General features: G+C 43.0%; 2 protein-coding genes across 4 annotated transcripts in view; one reads left to right on the top strand and one right to left on the bottom strand.

Moving 5' to 3' along the window:
• Positions 1-1,671: 1,671 nt before the first annotated feature.
• Positions 1,672-15,609, top strand: LOC311507929 (uncharacterized protein). The gene is made up of 12 exons (XM_084572472.1): positions 1,672-3,587; positions 4,308-4,655; positions 5,109-5,148; positions 5,418-5,563; positions 10,137-10,169; positions 10,436-10,522; positions 10,622-10,822; positions 11,709-11,888; positions 12,545-12,757; positions 13,076-13,195; positions 13,969-14,109; positions 15,119-15,609. Exons 1-12 carry the CDS (start codon positions 1,716-1,718, stop codon positions 15,188-15,190), a joined length of 3,453 nt encoding a protein of 1,150 aa, XP_084428598.1. The 5' UTR covers positions 1,672-1,715; the 3' UTR covers positions 15,191-15,609.
• Positions 15,610-16,003: 394 nt separating this feature from the next.
• The window catches only part of tjp2a (tight junction protein 2a (zona occludens 2)), a 31,385-nt gene continuing 29,446 nt past the window's right edge, over positions 16,004-17,942 (bottom strand). For all 3 annotated transcript variants that reach the window (XM_084572339.1, XM_084572338.1, XM_084572337.1), the window contains one exon: positions 16,004-17,914. In XM_084572339.1, the coding sequence (XP_084428465.1) occupies positions 17,758-17,914 (157 nt within the window). In that variant the 3' untranslated portion in view covers positions 16,004-17,757. The remainder of the gene's footprint in view (positions 17,915-17,942) is intronic.

Genomic DNA, 17,942 nt, shown 5'->3' with positions numbered 1-17,942 from the left:
CAGCCAGAAACATACACACATAAAGATGGACAAACCCACCGTGACTTCACTACACTGCAGTTTTGCAGTTTAGTGTAATGGTTAACTAACTTCTGGCTAATCCAAAAAAGGGCAAAGAAATGGGGCTTGAGACTGGCACCATGGCAGACGGACAGGGATGTGTGATGGAGCCCACTTTAAATTTTCAAGTCGTGGAGGTTGCCAATAGATGTTAGCTGGTTTTGGCTCTATAGCTGGTGGAATACTAAATAAGCAACTGTTAGCCATATCAACTTAATATTTGCATCTGTTCAGTTAACACAAGTTAAAGTTAAGAAAACATATATAATTTAAATCCATTCAATTTTAAATAATATTTTTAAAATGTAACAAATACAATTATTTCTTTAATCATACGTGCATTAGATAAGAGAAAACAGTGTACGTTTAGAAATGTCGCAAATTTATGGATTCTTCTGATCATTAAGGTCAGATAAATAAATTATGAAAGTAGCTTCAGTGAAACATAGTGGACAGTGAGACTACAATTTTCTTCTTTCGCGACCTTTTCTGGAACCAGTTTATTATTCCTGAAACATCTACTTTGTGGTGTCCTATCTCAGCTTGTTGACCTTAAACAAGGTGAAACCTGCCGTGGGAGATAACTGATGGAGACCCTGATAGCCTCGCCATATTAAATAAATATCAAAACTTAGCGTCTCTTCACAGAAGCCATTTATTATTCAGATCACTACCCTATCCATTCCTCTCTGTCAGGTCTTATCAGATACCAGATAGCGGTCCCTCCTTGTCCTCCTGTTCTGCCTCCTCTCGTCCTCATCTCTCTCATCCTGTGCCATCTGCCAGCTGCTGGTGGATTAAAGTGCACTACGCCCCAGAGGATTTATGTTTTTGCTATTAGTCATATAGAGACGGGAAGTCCTTGGTGTGATATTCCTTTTCTGAGAGAAGTTCATTAAGTAATGTCCATAGTACCATTCTCATTCCAGTGTCTTAGTAGGTTTCAACTTGGTGCAAAACAGCGTAAAAAGCCACGTCAAAATATCACCAGCTGATATCTGATCATTTTGTATGACACACCAATAACATAAGAAGTTTGAAATGTTCCTATTACATTATTTTCTTCTCATTTTAAAGACGAATCATTCGATCAAATAGATAAACCATGCAAATGTACAAGAACTATGCCTTCATGAAAATCAGTCAACCGTGACTTCAAATCATACAGTAGACACCATCTATAGAAGATCACACCAACCGCATTGCCCATCAATATGTCGACTAATGAGTACTTGGTGATTACCCAGACCACACCCATTTTCCAATTCAGCCTTTATTTTGATCTCAGCTACACATTTATAAAGGTTTATGACTGCATTATACACAGTTGTGACGCTATTGGACAAGCAACATCTGCTCATATACAATCCTTGCAAGGTGAATATAATACCAACCATACTATCATAGTGGATAAATATACGATCAGAGAGAAAATAAGCAAGCCTATGAATCTTGTAGGCTTTCATTACCTCTTTCAATATGTTAATAGATCCAGTAATGATATCTTTCCTTTGACGTATTATTTCTGATGATTATTTCTTAGCATATCTTGTTAATATCTTGTCTCTGTCTCTTCCAGGCTGTGCTGTGAGCTGGGTTACCTTGGAGACGAGAGGAGCATGTTCTGAAAACCAGAGTCAAATTACACCCCAGCCATGAGCCACAAACATCAGGGAGAGGCGACTGGGGAAGCAGGCGAGGAGCACAAAGCCGCCTCAGTGCCTCAGAGAAGCAGGCAGCCCAATGGCACCACTGGCGAAGCACCTGTACGTCGATCCTGGAGGCCATGTCAGATGCTCAACCACGACGGGGAACTGAATCCCCACCATCATCACCACCATGATCATCAACACCCTCCCCATCACCATCACCATCACCACCCACCTGCAGGCCGTGGTCCCCCTCGGCACCGCCGCCGTCCTCAGTCAGGAAAAGGGCAGGGCCAAAGTCAAGCTCAGAGTCCTGGTGCTGTCCCAGCTGTGGTTCCTTCCAGACCGGACATAGGGGAAAGTCAAGGCACAGAGTCTCGTCCAATACAACATCCCCGCCCTGCTGTCACCCGCTACCGCCGTCATGGTGACCCTAACCCCAGACTGAGAAGTCACAGACAACGGCAACCATTCAGAGAGATCCATGACTCTTCACCAGGTTTGGAAGACAGGGAAGTTCCAGCAGAGGTACAGGTGCAGCAATGCCCATCTATTGATCCAGTGACAGACCAGTCGCAGGACCGGGGATCTCTTCACCCAACTCCTGTTGCTGTTGTTACCCCCACCCACCTCTCATCTGGCCCTGTTAACCATAATTTGCAACTTCATCCTGCTCCTGATGATGTTGAAGAGGACCTTCAGGAGCATAAGGAAGAATGTGTAGAGGAATTGGAGAAAGTGCAAGAGAACGACAGAGGACAGGAACAAGTGGATGCGGCTGACTCAACCGCAGGTCACTCCATCTGCAGTCACGATGACAAAGCAGATGAGCGTGCCGAAAGGGTGGAGGAGGATCAGGAAGAAGCTACAGACATTGTGGAGGAGGATGCTGCAGCTCAGGGAAGTGAAATCACAGATCTTTGTTCTGACACGGAGAGTGCTGCATCGCTCAGTATGGACGGACCTCTCCACAGCCCGCCGCCACTCCAGTCACCAACCCCTCCTTCCTCCCCTGATGTTCCACCTTTCCCCCAGTTGGATCACTTCAGTGAGGATACGAGTATGAGCCCTTTACCTGACAATGACCTGCTACCTGAAGAAGAGGATGAGGATTGCTCTGAGTCATGCTCATTGTCCCACTCCACTTCTTGCTCTGATTCTTATCCGAAAACCTATGCAGACTTTTATACAGAGTCCCACCAAAAGTCTTACCCAGAGCCGGTTTACGATTCGTACTCAGAACCAAAATCCCACCCTAACTCTTTTCCTGAGCCTCTTGAGAAATCTTACCCTGAGTTACAAAAGGAACCTCGCAGGCTATCTGGGCAGAGAACTGAGCCTAACAAGACGCAGCTAGAGTCCCACCATGAGTCCTTTTCCAGCCATAGACAGGAGAATGTACAAAAAGGGCCTCCCTCCTCCCCCACAGAGGGATCCCATTATGTACCAAGGAGAGGCAGAGACCGCGGTTCACATCACTCTCCACCGGACCGCTCTGTTGGCTGCCGGCTGCACCACTATGATGGTCAGTCTGACGGTGAGGGGGACAGTGCCGATCAAAGCCCTGTTCCCAAAAGTCGTAGACACGCACCCACACAATCAGGGACCCAAGCAAAGACACAGTCGTCAGGGCAGACCAGTTCAGAGGCCCATGATGAGCGAAATGCCATGGGTTTCTCAGGGGAGGAAGGTACAAAAGGCTCAGGAGATGCTATCAGCATGGCGATTAAAGACATCAAGGAGGCGATTGAGGGGGTGAAAACTAAGGCAGTGCGCTCCCCATACACTCCCGATCAGCCTGTCGAGCCGATTTGGGTGATGAGACAGGAGGTGAGCCCCACAGAGGATGCATACCCACTGCCAACTACAACTGGACATGTTAGTATGCTTTCACTTATTATTTGAGATTGATTTTTACCAATTGTTTATGTCCCTGTAGTCCTGTTTTGAGCAGTTCACAGCGTTCTCATGTTGGCATCTAAACATAAAATAGGAACTGAACAGAAAGCCGAGTCTCTACTAGGGTTGCTGATTAAACTGTAGATCAGTGTATCCTTCATAGTCATTACAATTGAACTAAACATTTGCACAGTTAAGAATAGGTTTTTAATCAGAGTACATTCAGTCAGACAAGAGTAAATTTACAGGGTTAAAAAAGCTGGCACTATTTCACTGTGAATTGTTGTAATAACAATGTGCATGAAGCAAGAGTTAAAAGAATAGTTCAACATTTTGAAAAATAGTTTTCTTTGTGAGACTGAGATGATCAACAATAGATCAGATGATATCAACTGTTAGACTCCTAGCACAAATCATCAGACCTGTCAAATTTAGACTATTTATTGATTTTTCTAGTTAAGAGCTATCCCTTGATTTTCCTTTTTGTTTTCAGTTATTAATTTGCTTTACTAATGAGTTGGGTGTGTAGCTTTCAATAATTGAATTACCATTATATTTTACTTGGATTCATGCCCAAGTCCTGAATCCATGCATCATCCGAATAAAGTGCCTGTAAGAATAGCTGTAAATGCATCTCAGTAAGTATTTATATAGAATTTTTTAAACACTTTTTTCATTTTCTCCTTTTCTTTCTCTCAGTCTTCTCCTCACTCCTCCTCTCAGTCTGCTTCTGAGTCTCCATCCCGCTATGCCTCAGTTCCAGTTCGGGATCCCGTCAGTCCCATTAGAGCTGAGTCATCCAGAGCGCCTAATCCCCAACATTATCACCAACAGCAGCCCCAACACAACCATCACCACCACCAAGGCCACCAGTTACAGCAGAGGGACATTGCAAGGCCGTCGCAGGCGTACGCTCAACCGCAACCGCACGCACACACGCCTTCTAATCAGCATCAGCAGTGTCAACATCAGCACCAACAAGCGAATCAACAGCCTCGAACACAAGCTCAGCCACAGTCCCCTCCTCAGAAGCCGTCTGCCCAGGAGGTGAGTTTAACCGCGTCCATAGCAATGTATTGGCTTTGACGTGTGGTGTTTTCAGGTTTTAAGTTTTATTTTATATAAACTATATTTTTCAGATACAGATAATGTTTCTGCTAAGAAAATCCTCCATAAATGAGAGATAGTGTACAAAAGAAAGCATGGAGTGCAATAGAATCTATAGGTGGTAAGTAATTGCTAAACTAAAATGCCTCAGCCCCATGAAACTCATTTTAGTCTAGAGAGATTTTAAAAAGGCTGCAGTTTAGGTATGTCAAAGCGAGACTCAAGTATGAATATAATAAATTTTGCAAAGGCAGGAATCTTATACAAGGTGTTAGATTTCCAGGAGCTAAATGGCTGACAGCAGTAAGAAGCCTGCTGAATTTAAATGGGTTAGGAGAGACCTGCAGTATGTGAGCAGAAATAATAACATGTTTTTCTTTTTTGCCTTTCCAGATTCGTAGATCTCTTCCCCCTTTTCCCACATTTGTTGACGGTGAGTGAATTCCCATAATCATACTTTTATTCTCAGCTCCAGGTCTGCTCTTTGTATCTTGTGGGATTAAGATGAATATTTAAACACTCTGCATTACACTCTGTTTTGGTTTGTGTGTTTTCTGCGCACAGCTCCAGGCTCCATATTTCAAATATTTGTTTTAACTGTGTCAGATGGAGGGTTTAGTTTCACTAGATCATACCTTTACTCCCTAATATACATATGTAGTGTTTGTGTGTGAGCCTAACAAGTACATGTGGTCCATGCAGTCCCGGGACCATGTGACCCTGAAGACCTTATTGACGGCATCATCTTTGCCGCGACTTACCTGGGCTGCACTCACCTGCTGTCAGAGAGGACGCCCACAAAGAGCGCCCGCATGCAACAGGCCCAAGAAGCGATGAGCAGAGTACGGGTGAGAGGAAATTATAAACCTTATTTGGCCTCATTTTGTGTTCGGATCCTGGTGAATATCCGAACACAAAATGTATCACCAGTATCAACAGTATCAATATGCCCGTGCCATCAGGGAAGAAAAAATCCATTGATGGAATAACCTGGTCATTCAGTATATTCAGGTGGTCAGCTGACCTCATTCTTTGGGCACATAATGTTGCTGAACTTAGACCTGAGCAACTGCAGCAACCCCAGATCATAGCACTGCCCCCACAGGCTTGTACAGTAGACACTAGGCATGATGGGTGCATCACTTCATCTGCCTCTCTTCTTACCCTGATGCCCCCATCACTCTGGAACAGGGTTGTTTAAGAAATGAGAAGTTGCTCATTGCATCAGTTGGGGTTAAATAACTTGTTGCCAGCTGAAAGATAATCACCAATGCAATAATTATCCAATAAGAGGTCGTACCTCCATGCTTAGTTAAATCCAGGCGACTTTTTTTTTTTATGGCCAGGCAGTGTGTGTGGCTTCATTCATTCCTCCACAAATAGGGCACTTATCAGTCATCACTATCACTGACAGTTGTTGAATCTGTGCACAGTAATGGTGTAGTGTATTGGACTGTGGTTCTGTATAATGGCCTAGATACCACTTTTTTTCATGTCATGGTGATACTGATTCAGATTTAAAACTGCAGACTCTGAAATAGCTCATTAAGAACAGGTTTAAAACCAGCAGTATACAGCCATGGTAAAAATCAGCCATCTGTTCATTATTTTGAGCTGAAACATGAAAGACAGATTCTGTTGATTTAAAACTTAAATTCATTTGTTGAAAAACTGTAATATATACCACCTTTAAATGCTTCTATTTATGATAATAGTTCTTTAATAACACTTTAGCATTTTTAATAATTAACAAGCTCAGATATGAAAGTGATAGCTCTTCCATTTGGTGATGTATTTTCTAACATGTTATAACACAGTGATGTAACTGAGGTTCACTTCAACTTTGTGTCTTTTAAAGTCAGAAACCCTGAGCAGGCGACACAGCCAGCGGGCGAACAGTCCCGGGGTTTGTGCACACACCGCATCATTCACAGATCACTGCTTCTGATCCAGAGTCACACAGGCTTTTCTGCTCAGCTCTGCTGGATGTTATATAAACTGTTGTACAAGGCTGTGGGGCCCTGGAGACCAAAGGCCTTGCTTTCTTCTCGAGTCAAAGTGTATGATGTCAAACATGCATCACGCGAGGTCTAAAGACATTGTTCACAGCGATCACTATGAGTAAATTAGAAGGAATGCAACTTATATATGGTATCTGGTGTTTGTTGCTTTTTATATTGTATTAGATAAGAGGAAATAGTCTTTGTGAATGTTGTTTGAGTCAGGAAAGGTGGTGTCAGGGAGTGAGTGAGTGACACATCGACAGCGTGGCATTCAAACGTAGAACTATCTGAGTACGACAGACGAGCAGGAAGATGTTAGCGCTGTGCAGAGACGAGAGAGGAAAGTCAGCGGCTCTGCTTCTGGATGGTTGACTGACAGTTCCAGGACAACGCATCCGTTAAGGTCTGAGAAAACCTACAGAGAGGAAGGCTGGAGACTGTAATGATGAGTGGGAGATACAGTCCAGTTGATTTTTAAGATTGGAAACGACATAGAGGGAGGTTTCTTTCTAAGAAGCTGACTGACTCAGGGTGATGTGATACCCCTGCATTTTTGTGACTAGGACAAATCTGTAAAGCTCTCTATGAAGAATTGATTTATTATCATTCTTCTGTGTGTACGGTAACATGAAGCTGTAACTACACTTCACTTCCACTCATAAAATTTTATTGCCAACCATGTGCAGTAAATGTTTTCTCAGCATCAGCCGTGGTTTTATGCCTTTATGTTGGCTTACCGTAGAAAATGAACAAATCCGAACTGAAAACTGTGTGTCAGTACGATATCTGTGCCAACGTTGATAAAATAAAATTAGAAGACGCTCTTGTGGCAGTGTATTGGATGAATAGCTTGTCTAAGCCTTGCATACCAGTACTTACAAGGCTTAACATTTTAATTTCATAGCAATCTTTAGACCATACGGCACCTGTCCAGGGAAAAACCTTCTTATTTTAGGATGAACAAATATACAATAGGACCATGTCTATAGAGAAAGTGAGATTGGATTTACAATGTGGACAATCAGGAACATATTACATGATGCAACTTCCAGATGTCACTTAACAGATGGAATACCCAAAGCACTTGACCTCCTCCTCACCACCATGAAACCTGGGAAAGAAAGAAATCTTTCCTTTTTTAAGACACCGTGAAATCAAATTAGATATTTTAAGTGATTATATTGTAGATGTCTTGCACTACACAACAATAAGTCATTTTGGAGATATTTGTAATGGTATTTTAGACTTATTATTGTTATTTCACGAAAAACAATGTCCAAATGTTGATGACTCATCCTGCACTGTCCAATGACGCACTTTCTCAGAGTTTTATGTCCCCTCTTCCCTCTGCACATCTCCTTCACAAGCAGCGCTGGCGGCTGCAGCTCTTTGTTCAAACATACTATATGGAGAATGCCTGCTCTGGCCATTGGTGCCGACCAATCAGAGCAGCCATTCGGGAGAGGCGTGTCGTCCTTATTTCAGTTCTTACAGAAAGCATGTAGTTCTCTGCTAGCTGTTTCCAGGGGACTTCCTGTGTTGACACTCTTCATAATTGCAAATTTAAGAACAAGGATATAAATATGTGTAGTGAATTTATATTTTCTCACATTTATCCTTTTTAAAAATGTTCTTGCTTGCTTTGCAGCTATACATCATAATAGTAAATAGGCTAACTGTAGTTGTATTGGATAGTTGTATAAAGAAAAACACATTAGTCTTGTAGCTGTCAGCGCTAACGGCGTCTATCTAAATAAATTGCCAGTACAGTAAAGACTGTATATACACCTAAAATATTATTAGTTTCAAGTCCCATTAAATATAAATAAATTAAACATTTAAACTGTAATCTTGGATGTCAAAAGAGAGCTCACAAAGTCACAAATACAGACACAAAACTGCAATACAGTCGAGCGATAGAAAACAAATCACAAAATTCTCTAAAATGTAGATGACTCAAGCAGCAAAGGAAGATGTGCGCTGATTATTATACGAGTTGTCTGCCAGCTGTGAAACACAGAGTGTGATGTGACTGCTCAGAGATATACGCTGACATCCACCACAGGTCAGGAGTCAGACCGTAGCGTGCCATGATGATGTGACGCACAGCCTGCAGAGCTGCTGAGACACTGAACAGACAGATGTGTTTTCTCCATGCACTGACTGCCACTGGAGGTGATTTAAAAAAACATTTTACCACAGTCAGAAATATCTAATGCTTATGGGTTATACTTTTAATCGCTAATCACACCATTGATTAACTTCAGAGTCATCATTTTTAGTGGTTGAATGGTACATTGTCTGATCAGAAGGCTTACAGAAATCAAATATATTATGTGAAAGATTTCATTTCTTAACACTTCAACTGACTTTTTAAATACTTTACTAAAAGAATAATTTGCTGCTTCTGACTGAGGCTGGCATCTACATGCATTTCTGTAGATCCGTCTCTTAAACCTTCGGCCACCTTGTCAGACTCCTGCTAGAAAATGATATGCTCAAAACAATTTAGGTTTATTTATATCATTTTTGTCTCATAATAAAGCTAACGTCGAGAAGAATCCTACTATTGGGTCAGAGTAAATGAAGATAGATTACAGCAACATTACTTGTACCAAGACTGATGCTAATGAAGTGAATGGAGAGATTTTACAGAGGTTTTAGTTGAGGCCTGTTTAGATAAGCTCACCATGTGACCAGCTGCCCCCCATCACCAGGGCGCTCGTGTTCTAGAGGTCAATCTGCAGATTATTGTCTAGATTAAGTGATTAATTATTTAGTGTATTTAGTGTAAAATGTTAGAGAACTGTTGCCACATGTGAGGACAAGCCAAGAGGATGCAATCAAAAAATAACCATACAGCCATTGTTGTTATTACCTGTTTTTTCACACATGACTCTATGTAGAAGTCAAGATCCTTTTGATGTCACACATGAAATCCCCTTTAATCACCGTCTTACGGCCAAAGGGGTGCAGACGGTGTTTGATTCTGAACTTTGAAATAACACACACGGGCTTTAAAGAGCAAGTGGTGACACAAGCCAACAACTGGAAACACAAAGACGCGACGAGGCGTGTGCCGGCCACACATGAGGTCGCTTTTCTTTCTTTGGGGTCATTTGTGTCACATTGATGCAGAGAACTCTTTTGATAATGTTCCCTGCCAAGGCCTCTGGCGGCCTTCTGTTGTCAGATGTGATAGACAGTAACATCACTGTCCTCCCACACACACGCACATAGACAACACACACCTTTAAGGTTCTTTTGTCCTTTAATTTGGCATTTGGAATGGAGACAGTCTACAGTGGATGAGGAGTTTGGCTTTTTGTCTTTTCACCGGAAAAGCCTTTTTTTCTCAAACTGTGGTGTTGTTTATCCTTTTTTTCTGAGTGTGTGTTGTGTTTTCTGGTCACTGCAGGCGGCTCAGAAGCAGGCGAAGAACAGGAAGAAGGTGAGTTTGCTCGGTCGGTTTCTTTGTGTCTGCAGTGTTTCATGTAAAAGATGATTGTCTGTGCAGAAACAGCAGCACACAGCTCAACATTCAGCTTCAGATTCTTACATTTTGTTTATCGCATATTACAGATTAGATGTGACGTGAGTGTGTGCTTTTATTAGTCTGATCAGTCAAGATTTGATGCCTGTCATGACATCACATCAGCTTTCCTCCTCATCATCGACCTGTTGCTTATTCTGTTCACATCTTCTCTTCTTGAGCAGAGCCCGGACAGCGAGGGTCCATCCACTGCCGAGGTTGATCTGTTCATGTCCACACAGAGGATCAAAGTCCTCAATGCAGACACTCAGGTAGAAAAAATAATATCATGATTTTCAAATAAATCAAGTAAAAAAAAAATGAGTCACTCTCTAAATTCTCCCTTTGTTGTTTACATTTTTGTCCACCAGGAGTCTTTAATGGACCTGCCACTGAGGACGATCTCCTACATAGCCGACATCGGTAACATGGTCGTTCTGATGGCCCGGGGGAAGATGGTCCGGTCCCGCAGCGCGCAGGAGAACCTGGACCACACGGCTGAGCAAACCACCATGACCCAAGACGACAGGCGGCTGTACAGGATGATCTGCCACGTCTTCGAGTCCGAGGATGTGAGTTACTGTTGCTGTAATTCACTGGATTTAGTTTCCATGAGTAACGTTAATAGCAGGAACAACACTGCAGCAATGACAGCTGACAAGTTTAATGGAGAGAGATCCAGAGGAGGGATGAATGACGGACGGGGAGGTTGTCTCGTCAGGCTTGTCCAGGCTTTTTGGCATTAGTGGCCAGAGTGAAGGAGTGTGAGGCTTCCGTCTCAGGCAGGGACTGACTGAAGAAATGACAGGACCCAGATGGTGCCTGAAAAGAAGAGAAAAGGAGAAGGAGGAAATAGAGGATGAATGGATATGGAGAGGAATTGGGATAGGGTGGGGAAGGAGGATGGAGGGATGAGGGGGACGTGGGGAGGATGATGAATGGATGTTGAGAGGGATTGGGTGAGGGTAGTTGAATCTTAGGAGGATGAATGGATGAGAAGACAGCAAAGGAAGGATGCTGACAGAGTTCACGGGGCATGAGTAGGCTTGACAGCAATGAGGGGAGTGGCTGAGATGTGACCCTGCTCCTGAACCTTAGTTGACTAGTTAACTTCATTACCTTTACTTTAAAAACATCATCTATGACAATAATTGTTATATACTGTTAGGAAGAACTGAAACATATGAATGTAATCCTTAAGATGTCCCTCTAGTTTTCCATCATGCTCTGACACTTTAAGTATTAAATTAAAGTCTGTGTGGGTTTAAAAGATCTTCAGAAGTGTTTACTTTTTAGCACATAAATCCCAAACTGTTTGGAAGTTTATTTGGGTTAAGATGGAGTGAATAGAAGCCATTCCTTTTACTCTTTTAGGAGCTGGTTTTAGGGTGTGATTGAACCTTTTACAGTAGGGATCTGTTCAGTTTGTGGCTCACACGCTGATCCTCTCTCCATCAGGCCCAGCTGATAGCTCAGTCCATCGGGCAGTCCTTCAGCGTTGCCTACCAGGAGTTCCTCAGGGCCAACGGCATCGACCCAGAGGATCTGAGCCAGAGAGAGTACAGCGACCTGCTCAACACTCAAGACATGTACAACGACGACCTCATCCACTTCTCCAAGTCAGAGAACTGCAGAGATGTGAGTCAGCCAGCAGGTGGCAGCACAGTCACAGGAGGCTTCCATTACGACACAGGATCAAATAAAGGGGAGACAAAAATTTAATAAAATAAAAAACTCCACTTTGCACATTGATAGATCTTCATTTTTCTTTGTGATGTTTGAAACTTTTCTTCACATGAACAACAACACAACGTTGCAGTTCAGACGGAGTCATTATTCATTTTTTTTTTTTCTGTCAGTTTGCCTCCAGCGCTTTGAATGAGCAGCTGTTTTTGCAGTCACAGCTGTGTGACAGTTATCCTAAAAAAATTTAATTTGGTTTATAAAAAAGAAAACCATCCTAACCTCAGTATGAAGGTGAATCTGAGACACACAGCCCGGCTTGACCTCAGAACCTCCTCCCTGCTCTCCCAGCTCTGAACGCCTCCTGTCATCTCACATTTTACAGGATGGTGCGGATGGCCGCGCCATGCCTAAAGTACGTGCAGCGCTGCTGTTTCAGGCTGTTTGGATGACTGTGGTAGTTCACTAGTAGGGCACGACGTAACTGTATTGATCTGAACAGTTGATAGGTATAAACAGCTTAGGGACGTCGTCAAATGGTTCTTTTTCTGAAGCGTCCATCCTGTCATTTTGTTTAAAGCTCTAGAAATAAAGCCGGTGTTTCCCTGCAGGTTTACATTGAGAAGCAAAAAGGAGAGATCCTGGGTGTGGTGATAGTAGAATCGGGCTGGGGGTCCATCCTCCCCACCGTCATCATCGCCAGCATGATGCACGGTGGCCCCGCGGAGAAGTCTGGCCGACTCAACATCGGAGATCAGATCATGACCATAAATGGGACGAGTCTGGTGGGTTTACCTCTCAGCACCTGCCAGAGCATCATCAAGGTACGCTGCTGCTCTCCGTTCACTTTGTAATATAAGAAATGAACTATACTGACCGAAAAGCCCTTTTTCTAATTTAAAAAAACAGACAGAATATTAATAACTGACTGATCATTACAATCTGATTTCAAGAAAGACTTAGAAGTTAATGCTTCTTTTTTATCATACTCAAGAAATTTTGTGACAGAATAACGTGTTTATGGAAAGCCCTACTCTTAGTTGTGTTATTCCACAGACACATGGCAGTTTGAACTATTTGCCGTTGTCTGTGTGTTGTTGCCTCTCTGACCTCTATATCTAACCCGACTCGTTTTTCTTCAGGGTCTGAAGTCTCAGTCCAGGATCAAGATGAACATAGTCAGGTGTCCTCCCGTCACCATGGTGCTCATTCGCAGGCCTGACCTCAGATACCAGCTGGGCTTCAGCGTCCAGAACGGCATTGTGAGTATCAGGAGTGATCGCAGGACACAATGGTTGGGTGGAAGTAATCTGCTCATGTTGGAGTTGAAGCTAATAAATGTGGACCAACCATCACTTTCACAGCCACGGTGGTCTGCGTCACCGCAGTGCGTAGTTATATTTCTAGCCAAAGCGTGGAAATGACGTGCGACTAATAATTGAGCTTAGGTCGCGAGAAGAGTGCTGCTAGGCAACTGTTGGCAGAAGCAGTTGAGCCTAACAGCCAGGTAAATGAATATGGGTAATGCAAAGACATAAGAGAAGGAGGAGGCTGTTGGGAATGTCAACATCTTCCTCAGACACATTATAAGCTTAAAAGAAAACTATGTATTACAATACTTTATCTAACATAGTTACAGTAAGTATCTGGTCTTATGGAGCTTAGTCACGACTGAGAACCTTCACAGACGTTTCTGAAAATGTCAGCAAATACGTCACAACTCGTTAACTCGGAGCTTACCAAAAATACCCCAAGAGGCCACGATCAACATGACAAACCAGAGCTCATCTGAGGCCATCAGCAGCTCCAGAGGCTTTGGATGAATTGTTGTTGCTGTGTGCTAGTATTTTGCCTTGTTCTCAAAGACACAAGAAGAGCTTTTATTTCGTTAACGACGCTCTAAGTGCACATTTACCCATCCACAAACCAGCTTCAGTTTCTTAGCAACAAACACGGAGCAGCACTTGTTTCAGTGTTCAGAGTTACAGGTTCTCCTCTGTGCTGCAGGCTAAGTGGACTGTGTTTTTGTGTGCAGATCTGCAGCCTGATGAGGGGAGGCATCGCTGAGAGAGGAGGCGTTCGCGTCGGCCACCGCATCATCGAGATCAACGGCCAGAGCGTGGTGGCGACCCCTCACGAGAAGATCGTTCAGATCCTGTCTAATGCCATGGGAGAGGTAGGAGTTACTGAGCTCAGCAGCTCTATGAATGTTTCAGGATATTTTAGTAGTCGTTAGTCCAGACTGCAGGCAAATCAGGTTTGTATCGCAAACCAGATCTTTAGCTCAGACTTTCCATGCTGTTATCTCTCCACTCATCGCTAACCTATCTGCATCGGTTGCTGTGGTAACAACATAGTTGTCAGTATCTATGTAGCCACGCTGGTGACTCTGCTTTAAATGATCTGGTTCCAGTCGGTTCCTCTCAGCTTTTCCTGTGCAGAATCCTCCCCCAAAGTGCCAGCAGGCAATTTAGTGTAGTGTTGTTGTTCTCCATGTTGTCCTCCATAGCGCGCTGCAATAACCACTACCGTCACTCTGGGCTGAGGCCGGCAGACACTTGGAATTCCAGTTTAAGCATCCAGACTGGGATGAATGTATACAAAACTATCATTATTTCAGACGCCTTCAGATGTGCTTTGAATCTAGTTTGCATGTTTTCCGTCCAGACTTTCTGAAACTCATCTGGATATATGCCAAAAACACTCATTTGGGCTTCCTCCATGTTTTTTGGTCTTTTCATTTAAATGAGTGTCAAAACCTGCACCAACTCCATCAGAACTGTTCCTCTTCTGCTCAAATATTGCTTTTGCCAGTTAATAACAGTGTTAAGCTACTGTTAATGAATGCCTGGATGACCTATAATATGGAATATATGTAGGAAATGTTTTAAGAAACAAGTTAAGGGCATTTAGGAATGAATTAGTGATGCCTTTACAAATGTAATTATCCCTCTTCATCATCACTTTTCCTTTCCATTACTAGACTACATAGAAAAATCTAAAGGTCTGCTCCTTTTCCTGCTCCCCAGCACATCATTTCACTGACCTAAATATCTAATGAGATCTAACTGTTTTCATAATTTACAAGGAACAAAAAAAGACAAATAATTCATGCATGAAAAAAATGCATATGGGAAGAGTTTAATTTGCTTTTTCAAACCACTCTTTGTTTCTTTCTGCTCCAGATCCACATGAAGACGATGCCTGCAGCCATGTACCGTCTGCTGACAGCACAGGAGCAACCTGTCTACATCTGAACACACACACCACACACACTCCTTTCACCACATTACCCCCTGTCTTTACTACTGTCCGTCCAGCTTTCAGTTGTTTTAAACCCTCCCCCGTCCCCTCTCCGTTTCCTGTTTGCTATCACTTGCCTTAATCTGTACAGTTGACTGTCCTGTAGACATGTACATCTACAGTACGACAGCAGAAGGCAGATTATCTCACCGGGCCGAGTGTTAATGTGACGTTTTATGTTCTACCAAAGACAAATCGTGGATTTTATTGTGCATATTTAGGTGGCGAACAGAGTCACTATTAGCTTTGGTTGAGTAGCTGTAATTTCTGAATGTACTGATGTTGGACCTATAAATGATCAGGGCGACCCGAGCGATAAGGAAGTTTAAAAGTGGTCATGTTAAAGGGGGAATGCATGTACAATTCTGCTGAATAAACGAAGGAAAAAAAGCACCGGCTGGTAAATTGTGGTTTGTTTTGTTTAACAGGAAGTGGAAAGGATGACTAATATCTTTCCAGATTTTTATTTTGTGGGGGAAAGATGGTCTGGAGTCACTTTGCTGAGAACTGTTGATGCTCCAGCAAATATCTGCAGAGCCAATCAAATCATTTGGGTGGGCTTTATGTAGTGATGGACAGCATAGTAACAGTAACGCCATCTGAGTACCGTGGAGTTGAATTAGTTTCCAACAAACAGGCTGTAAGCGGTTATAGGACTATCCAGTTGCACCTACAGGTATTTCTAGTTTTTCTCTATTGGTTGAAACGCGCCCCTTAATTCTTCCCTTTCCAAAGAACAAAAGTGGAACTTGACACTTTGACAAAGACACGGTGTAAAAAAGAGATTTATTTATTAGAACAAACCAAGAGTCTTGTGTAACACTCAGGAGATCACAGACTAAAAAAAAAAAAGAAAAAAGAGCAACTTACAGCTATTTAGAAGAGACTGAAACCAACATGATTGTCACCACATTCCCAAAACTCCGTATACAAAGACGAGACCGAGTCGGGCGTGTGTTCAATATAAAAACAGAAGCAATATAAACGTGATTGTCTCTGGTTACAAGCAGCTAAGAAAGACAAACACACTGCGCCGCCGCATTATTTAAGCCCATGTCAAACCTGAAGAAGCCTTCACACTTGACCCTGAACGCCCAGTTCATGATGTACTTTCAGTGAAACCTGCGGCTGACATTAATACAGAAATGCTCAACAGACGGCTGTGCAACCTCTCCCCAATGGAAGTGCAGGGGAGTCACCAAAGACACAGGAGGGACATGGTTCTGTAACTATGATTTCCATATTTTGACGTTTTTTTAACTCAAATGTAAAGGTGTCGATTCTAATCATCTGCTTTATTTTATTTTCAGTGAATTCGTTGCTCTTCTGTGCTGAACAGTAACACAATAGGAAGAATGGTTACAATTTAAATCCACAATGAGTTTTCTTCATTTAGACAGAAGCGTTTTGGCTAAATTGAAAACAGTTTTCACCGACTCTTGTTTGGTATATTCCACAAAAACAGCACTTGCTTCCATTTTTATTTATTTTTTGCACCCAGCTTCTGATCTTCATGGAATTAAGAGGCTCGTCCTGTCTACACAGTCAGTCTTTATTTCCAAAGGTGACATCAGAGCTACAAGGCACTTGAAAACACGCTGCCTCACAGGACGCACGCGTCTTAACACAGTGTACTGTGGACACAGGTGTCCAGGCTGGAACGTAGAGGCGTACGATAATAAGAGAAGCCTTGGCAGGTGAGAGATGATCAGAAGAGGGCGATCAGCAAATGACCTCAGAGCAGCTGCTAACACAGTGCAGGGGACACACGCTGGTGTGTGCATCTCAAACATGCTAAAAAGTCAAACAGCGCAGATGCTGTGCAGAGTGTGCAGTATCATGTCAGTGGTTTGGCTGCAGCGTGATGGTAGCTTGCTCCAGTTTCTGCCTCTCATGTATTAAACATGACATTCTCATAACAGAGGTAAGCTTCAGAAAAGTAAACACCCAGTTATCTTTGAACAAACACTGAAATATTTTGGAGCCGAGGCTGGTTGTAGATGGTAGCTAGTCAGTTTTCATTCTTTACATTTTTACTCAAGATGAGAAATGAAATCCCCGACTACCTGGCCAGGAATCAGAAATGACCTTTTTTCCAAATGGCTAGAGAAGTCTTTGTGATGGAAGTGCTACATTCAAAGACCGTGGGGTATTTATCTTTCAGAAAGATTGCTGATTGACTGTGACGGTTGATATATGTCAGGCACAAACCAGGGCTATGTGTAATGGAGAAAAAAATAAAACCTCACTCACAGACAAAAGATATACACATTAGGACAGCGGTGAAGGTAAAGCACACTTTTTAAGGGATGCCGTGTGTCGCCTGGATCCGTGTGAGCTTCCTGTACAACATGTAGTGAAACCACGGTTTGATAAGTGTCTGACGTCTTAGCAGGAGTCCAGCTACAAATAAAAGAGTTCTCAGAGTTAAGGTAAAGCTGCAAAAGCTGTTACCATGGCAACAGGCGTCTAGTGTCCACTTGTAATGAGAGTGATGACGTCACTTCCGCGCTTCCTTTGCCTACAGCTCGGTGTCTTTGTACTTCTGAGGGTTGTAGTACCCTCTCTTGGTTTGGTCGGCCAGCTGTCTGCGGTACTCGGCCTCGTCGTCCTCGTGTCCTCTCGTCTCAGAGTAGGGCGGCCTGGACGGAGTCTGGGGCTCCGGGTGGGAGCTTGAGCTGATCACACAAACAGAACGTTTAAAAA

The sequence above is a fragment of the Chelon labrosus genome (genome assembly GCF_963514085.1).
Source record: "Chelon labrosus genome assembly, chromosome: 22".
Taxonomy (NCBI): domain Eukaryota; kingdom Metazoa; phylum Chordata; class Actinopteri; order Mugiliformes; family Mugilidae; genus Chelon; species Chelon labrosus.
This window is presented reverse-complemented; position numbering and strand designations above follow the sequence as displayed.